The sequence below is a fragment of the Astatotilapia calliptera genome, chromosome 5, assembly GCF_964374335.1.
Source record: "Astatotilapia calliptera chromosome 5, fAstCal68.1, whole genome shotgun sequence".
NCBI classification, from domain to species: Eukaryota; Metazoa; Chordata; class Actinopteri; order Cichliformes; family Cichlidae; genus Astatotilapia; species Astatotilapia calliptera.
The window spans coordinates 20339208-20346700 of NC_137426.1; the positions used below are offsets into that span (position 1 = coordinate 20339208).

A 7493-nucleotide genomic window follows, 5' to 3' on the forward strand; every position below is an offset into this window, starting at 1 on the left:
GCTGCTGAAATTCAAACTAAGCATCAGATTAGAGAAGAAAGACGATTTAAGTGACTTTGAATGTGGCATGGTCTGCTGTATTTCAGAAACTGCTGATCTGCTTGGATTTTGCTGCACAGCCACCTCTTTACGGGAATGGTCTGATGGTCGGAAAAAGAGAAAATATCAAATTAGTGAGCGGCAGTTCTCTTGGAGAAAATACCTCATTGGTGTCAGAGGTCAGAGGAGAATGGTTTGAACAGATAGACAACAGAAACTCAAATAACAGCCAACGTTACAACCAAACTATGCACACCATGTTGCCAGTGACGTCAGCAAAGAACAGGAAACTGAAGCCACAATTTGCACGGGCTCACCAAACTTGGACATTAGATGTTTGGATAAATGTTGCCTGGTTTCAGGAGTCTCGATTTCTGCAAGAAATCGATTTTCTGATTTCTTGCATACTTTGGGCCCCTTAATGCCAATTGATTAACATAAAAAAAAAACACCACAGTGGCCTCCACAGTCACCAGATCCCAATCCTGTAGAGCATCTTTGGGATGTGATAGAGCATCATGGATATGCAGCTGACAAATCTGCACCAAATATGTGATGCTTTCATGTCAACATGGACCAAAATCTCTGAGGTTTGTTTCCAGCACCTTGTTGAATCTGTGCTACAAAGAGTTAATGCACTTCTGAAGACAAAGAGATCCAACCCAGTGCTAGCGAGGTGTTCCTAATAAAGCGGCCAGTGAGTGTATAATGGCCTTAATGGAGAAATGACAAGTTGTTGTACTGTTGCACAACACTGCAAGGGTTCAACCAAACTAAGGAACAGTTTTACCGCTGATACTAAAAAGTAAAGTGACGACACATTAAAGACACAAGGCGGTTCATTTGACCATTTTATTGGATTTCATAATAATTAAACAAAACCTAAATTAACACATGACATCGTATCTCACAATAAATAAGGACAGATTTTCACTTGTAGCCTTGAACAAAACACAATACAGAGGAAATGTGCGCAAGCATCTACAAACAGAAGTGCATTCGTTGTTTGGGGTCATTCGCTTATTTTCTCGGCTTCGGAGCATTTGTAAGCTTTCTGTTGGTGAGGGTTAGCGTCACAGTGACACCCATTCATATTACCCATAGCAGCAGGATTTGCTAATGTAGACATAAATAAGTGCCAAGAGGGAAAAAAAAGAACAAATTTAAGGCAAAAAAACCCAAAACAAAACATATCATTAGTTAGATTGCACAGTGAAAATAATAAATGTGACATTTTAGCTTAGTATACATTTACTTATGATGAAGGAACTTTAAATACCAAAAACAAATGCCAGTAAAGGCACTTGATACTGGGTGTTTATGTGCAATACTGCAGTTTAAATGATTATGCTACCTGACAATGCCATATTTAACTTTATAGATAAATCTCTTATACATATATAACTAAATAAACGTGTTTAAGTGTTCCTAGTCTACGTTATCAGTATCAGAGTCTGGGCAGCCGAAGGACATCAAAAATCAGCTGACGTAAAGTAGATGGAAAAGGATGGAAGAGGACATGATGGCACTTCTGTCTTTTACAATCTAAGCAAAGCAACTGCGTGTTTGAGATGTCAGAACTCTTCAAGCATCTTCCTTTGATTAAAAGATGGTCGATAAAAGCACTGTATACAGCTGGACATAAAAAGTATAACATACTTCGGAAAGTAAAAAACAAGAAGACGACTGGTAAACCCTTGTGATACACATGTAGAAAAAATGCTGTAGAAAAACAATAATGGATTTGAACTACGGAGCCAAAGAGCTTTGTCCTCTCAGCTCACAGACATGATGAGGCTGGATGATTTTAATCGACACATCTCCAGCGGATGTGAATGTGCTTTCAGTGCGGCTGAATGTGCAGTCGGGCAACACTTTGGCACCCCCCTTCCCCAAATGAGTGTAAATCCACTGATTCCAGAGATTACTGTTAATCTTCTCTGCTCAAATGTCGCATTCTTGCCACTGAGGGAAAAAAACACCAATCTCCTCAGAGTGACTACAGTACCCTAATTAAGTGTTTTGTATTGACGTGTGGTTGAGGTCCCTCCTGGGTGCACGGCCAGAGTCTGTGCGGGACGTGTGATTCCTGAGCGTGGCCCTGTCTGTGAGGTTCTCTTGGCATATTGGCGTTTCTCCACCGAACATCACTCGCCGGATTTGCGGGGCATCCACACTACTCTTCTTTTAGCCTGGTAGAAATCTGTTGGGATAAAGCGCAGGAATTTTAAGCTCATGCACTCTCACGTAAAATGACGAGACTTCTCGCTTTCAGCTACACGTACCTGTGATGTTCGTCTGCTTCCTCTTCAGCCCCGTGTTCTCGCCCTTCTCCGGTGTTTTCTCCAGCATCTCCTGGCTGTGCGTGCATTTCCCCGGCGTACCGGGGATGTTCTCCTTCTCGCTCTGTGCCGTCTCCACCCTCCCTCTCTTGGGAGTAACTGTCGCTGCTGACCTTTGGCCTTCAGCTTGTCCGAGATCCTGCAAACAGGACCTGTAGAGCAGAGGCACCCTAGTGCTCGGGACACCTTCCCATTGGAAATCACTGCTCTCCAGAGGCTTGTCCAAGCTAAAGTCAAAGCCCCACCGCTTTGAAGCCTCCTGAAGGTCGCTACGCATGGCAGCCTGGTACTCCACCTGTAGCTGCTCTCGGTCCACAGGCCCAAACAGGTTTCTCCGGGCTGGTCTTTTTCTCAGAACCCCCAAGATTCGCTTGTGAGAAGCCATCACTCTACACTGATGGAAACAGACAGAAGATCTCTGGTTAGAGTAACACTGATTGGCGTTTTGCTTTAAAAAAGTAGCAACAATAATAAACCAGGCATGGCATATTTGAAAGTTAATTTTGTCTCCATTAATTAAGCATCTCCAGCGATGAGACTAATCCTCCCAGACACTCGGTGCTGATGAAATGTTGCACAAGTAAAACATGCAGTGACTTCTCTGAGAGGAGAGGAACTTCTGCGCCAGTCTTATTCTAAACCAAGCAAAATGAGTTCTGTAATCCATTACAAGTGCATCCATCTCAGTTACTTGATACTGTCTCGAGTATGAAAGTAAAAATCAGTCTCACCATCTTTCAAACCAGCGTAAAGCTCCTCAGTGAACTAACACACTGGTCTCACTGGGCAGCTTTTTATACTAAGGCAGTGACTCACTGAGCGCTCCTCCCTCTCTCTGAATCACTGGTACATGCCAGGGCATAATCTCAACCAGACATGTAAGGACAAGTCCTAAGCAGCGACCAACAGCGCAAACACCGAGAATCACCACCAGGTGGCAGTATCAGGCCCCCTGCAGATTAAAAATCAGAGGCGGTGATTTGTGAATCCTATTTCCAGATCTGCAGATCTGGACGGGACTTACAAACAGCAAACACTTTACTGCGAAGGCTACAGGAAGGAATCAGGTGTGTCTCAGGTGGATGTCATTAAGGCCATCCGGGAAGTACTGGGCAGAATTCCCAGGATTTTCTTTTCAGGGAACAATCATGAGAAGCAGTTCCCATCATGATTATCCAGCTGAGAACAGCAGGAGGGGGAGAGGTCACTCTGATTAGAGTTTAATAAGTGATGAAAATAATGACGATGAAGAGAAGTGCAGATGAGGCAGAGAAGCAAATCATCAACACAACCTGATAACTGTTCACTGGCACCTTAAGTCCATTGTTTTTTTCAACAAAGCTTTCAATAAACACGGGCTTTAAAATGACTCCTTATACTGGGAAAAACTGGGGAGCCAAAAATAAATCCAATTCACCTAGAATGAAGTAAAACATCAGAAACAAGGAAACAGTTTGGGAGAGGGTGAATACACAGCTTGTAGACACCATCCTCCTCACACCCTCCCATTTCCATCCACTCAGTCACGCGTATGACGCGGCGTGAGAGGAGGGGGCGGAGTGATTCAAGCGAGTGGCGGGAGAACGAGTCATGCCCGGGCGGCGCTGGAACCGGCTCGGACCCTGCCCAGTTTACTACACGGGTCCACGTGAGGCTGGAACTCGTGCTGGCCAAACTGCGCTGTCACTGTCTGGAGCCCTTACCACCCCTGCACACCAATGAATCATAACCACACACACACGTAAAAACAACCGTGCGGGAAGCTTTGGTAAAGTTTTGAGTTGATACACTGAAACCAGCTAAAAGACATACAAACCCAACAACAACACGGGGACGGCGGTAATCATGGAAAGGTGTAATTTATGGGATTAAACGAACAAATAAATAAATAAATTAGATTTAAAAAAAGATAAAATATAGTTAGGACTGAACCTAAAAGTAGCTCCTATAACATTGCAGGTTGTATAGCTATATAATGTAAACAGCGATTTGTTTTAGAGTTGTATACACTAACAGGCCAGTCACAAGTGAACACACCAAAGCGCAAAAATTCAAATTTTTAGTTTTACTTACATTTTAATTCAAAGACAAGAAATCTTCCTTCTTTCAAACTTGCTGGGGGAAACCTGACTGTTATCCACCTTATCTTGCTGTTTTTCTGATTTCCAGTCTTCACAGCAGCTCTGAAGTAAATAAACGCCCGAAGCTGATGCTATGTAACCCAGCAGATTCACAGGAAAATACTTCTCCGTGACACTTTCTCCTAAGATTTCTTACAGACACGGACTCCTGCTAAACTTTTATGAGCTCGGGTACCCTCCTCTCCAGCCCAGAGGTGGAGACTCGGGGGACTCGCACACGTGAATTTGGCCCGGTAAACACACGAGCGCACGTGAAACTTGGCTCGGGTAGAAGACGTGAGGAAATTCCAGTTCAGGACACAGCCCAGCTCAGCCTCCCCCTCCCCGCCTCTCCCCGCCTCTCAGTGCGCATGACAGAGCGCAGCGGTGTGTGTACTTGTCCCGTTTCCAGGATACATGACACATCTCGTTTGCTTCCTCCCATTTCTAAAACAGCTCACGCGACGTTTCGGTTTCTGTTGACATCACAGAGCAGACAGCAGCGAAGGAGAAAGTAGAAGTAAAAGTGGAGAAACTCGTAAACAGTAAATGGAACTACACTGGGCAACTGCACTCATGCGCTCTTTGTACCTGTGTCCAATTTAAATATATCCCTCCTGTGGTAACCCCCCCTCCCCAAAAAACTCACTATATGTATCGACCACTTCACTATGACAACATTCACCGGCCACTTCATTAGGTACACATGTTCAACAGTTTGTTAAGGTCAATATCTAATATGCCGATCATATGGTGGAAACTCAATATATTTAGATGTGTAGACACGATGAAGATGACCTGGTAACGTTTAAAGTAAGCATAAGAACGGGGAAGAAAAGTGATTTAAGGGAATTTGGTGCCAGATAGGCTGGTCTTTGTATTTCAGAAAGTGCTGCTGTGCTGGGATTTTCCCACATAAACATCTCTAGGGTTTGCAGTATTGTCCAGAAAAGAGAAAATATCCAGCAAGCAGCAGTTCTGTGGGTGAAAATGCCTTGTTGATGTCAGAGGAGGATGGACAGACTGCTTCGAGCTGATAGGAAGGCAACATAAACTCACATAACCACACGTTATACTCAAGTTATTCAACTCAGTTCAGTTAAAATTGTTTCTTTACACGGTGTCAAATAACAACAACAATCACCTCAAGGCACTTTACATTGTAAGGTAAAACCCCTACAGTAATATGAGAAAACCCCATCAGTTAGAGGACACCCCCACCCCCTCATGAGCAAGCACTTCTGGGAAGGAAAAACTCCCCTTTAACAGGAAGAAACCTCTGACAGAAGCAAGCCGAGGGAGGGACAACCATCTGCTGTAACCAGTTGAAGGTGAGGGGAGGAAGACCACCATAAGGCCACACAGGGCACCACTCCTGTCAGCTAAGAGGAGGAAACATAGGCTAAAATTGGTACGGAGTCATAAAAACTGGACACTAAAAGACTGGATACATGTTGCGTGGTCTGATGAGTCTCGATTCCTGCTGCCACATTCAGGTTGTATGTTCAGGATTTTTTGTAAGCAACACAAAAGAATGGATCCATCTGCGCTCCAGCTTTGTATCAACACCTCAGTCGATTGTGTAATAGCCTGGAGGGATATATTCTTCACACACTTTAGGTCCTTTAGTTCCAGCTGAGCATCACTTAAACACCACATCCTGAGTATTGCTGCTGACCAATGCACCATGTCGCAAAGCTCAAATCATCTCAAACTAGTTTCAGTCAGCTTATTGGAAATTTAAGGCAACTAATGTAACTAAAGAAGTGGCCCATGAGTGCAACTTACTTTGACATAAAAAAAACTAAAAAGAAAAACAGAATTATTTCAGAAAATATCTTCAAGTTTTACAGAATAAACCCAATCTTATACTAGCAGCAGTGACAAGACAGTAATAAACTATACATGCAGACTGTATTCCCTGCTGACACTTTCAGGGTGTTATTATTACATAACATTATACACCCCCGTCCCCAATGCTCTCCAGCCCCATCATGCTGCCCTTTAGCCTAGTTCCCAGAACATCAACAATAAGGGCCCAGACTGTAGGCTTCGGTGTATAAAGGCCCAGCTGATCTGACTCTACAGTGAGTCCTTTGTTAAGTAACTGAGTGATGAGACACAAGAGAAACACACATGCACACCAACACACCAGCTAGGAAGTTATACTCAGTGGAGATATGCACTGGAGTTAATTTGCTTTTACACTCGTGCAGCTGAGTGGACACTCTATTATCGCTCAGCTCTGAGGCGGCGGCACAGTGCACAGGCCTAATCAAATTGTGTTATTCAGGTCTTTGTTCTGCACCCACCGTAAAAGCTTTGTTTCACAGATAGCGCCAAATGAAGTGCATAGACTAAGTAAGCTACCACTTAGTTAAATATTTATCAAGGAAGTCCCGCTCTTTGCAATTTTACCTGACACCATGCTTATGTAATACTGAAAACATACAACAAAATCAAAATCAAGTACTTGTGTATGATCTCATTAAAATGTTAAAACCTGTTTGTTATTAATAATTATGCTTACAGTTAAATAACCCATATTTCAGCAAGGAGCATTTCAGGGAAACAGATTTGCTTCAGCTTTCTACTGTACATACTGGATGTTGACACTTTGACCTGGGAGCACAGCATGTCCTGACAAAGCACCCTGCAAAGCGCACAATTATGTAGCCTTCAAAAATGAATAGAGGGTTACTGATTTTACCATCCCGCTGCAAAAAAAACATTAAAGTTATTTAGATATGCCAAAGTGTCCAAATTCTGGCATAAACACAGAGGAAAAACATTTACAGAACTATCGGTCCAGTGTGCCGTATGACAGCACCGTATTACAACATGCATACGGGATGTGCAAATAACTGTTTTTCTATCTAAATCTGCAGCAGTCCCAAGATTAAGGCTGAGTTCAGACCGAGTTCAGTTTCACGCAAATAAAAGCAGCTTCTTCGTGCAACAAGCCAATGAAAAGGACAGACATGTAAAGGCA

General features: G+C 43.3%; 1 protein-coding gene across 2 annotated transcripts; it reads right to left on the reverse strand.

Annotated features, from left to right (window-relative positions):
- Nucleotides 1-877: 877 nt before the first annotated feature.
- cdkn1a (cyclin dependent kinase inhibitor 1A) lies at nt 878-4777 on the reverse strand. Of its 2 annotated transcripts, none has more exons than XM_026167933.2 (3): nt 4455-4777; nt 2325-2775; nt 878-2242 (listed from the first exon to the last, which is right to left on the reverse strand). In XM_026167933.2, the coding sequence occupies exons 2-3, from the start codon at nt 2764-2766 to the stop codon at nt 2187-2189; spliced, it is 498 nt and encodes a 165-aa protein (XP_026023718.1). In that variant the 5' UTR covers nt 2767-2775; nt 4455-4777; the 3' UTR covers nt 878-2186. The 2 variants fall into 2 exon arrangements, with proteins under 2 accessions (XP_026023718.1, XP_026023717.1); XM_026167932.2 differs by lacking the exon at nt 4455-4777 and adding an exon at nt 3113-3269.
- Between the last annotated feature and the right edge of the window lie 2716 nt (nt 4778-7493).

Coding starts and splice junctions, on each gene's coding strand:
- cdkn1a (XM_026167932.2), bottom strand. Junction 2,243..2,324: donor GAAGCAGACGAACATCACAG/GTACGTGTAGCT, acceptor TTATCCCAACAG/ATTTCTACCAGGCTAAAAGA.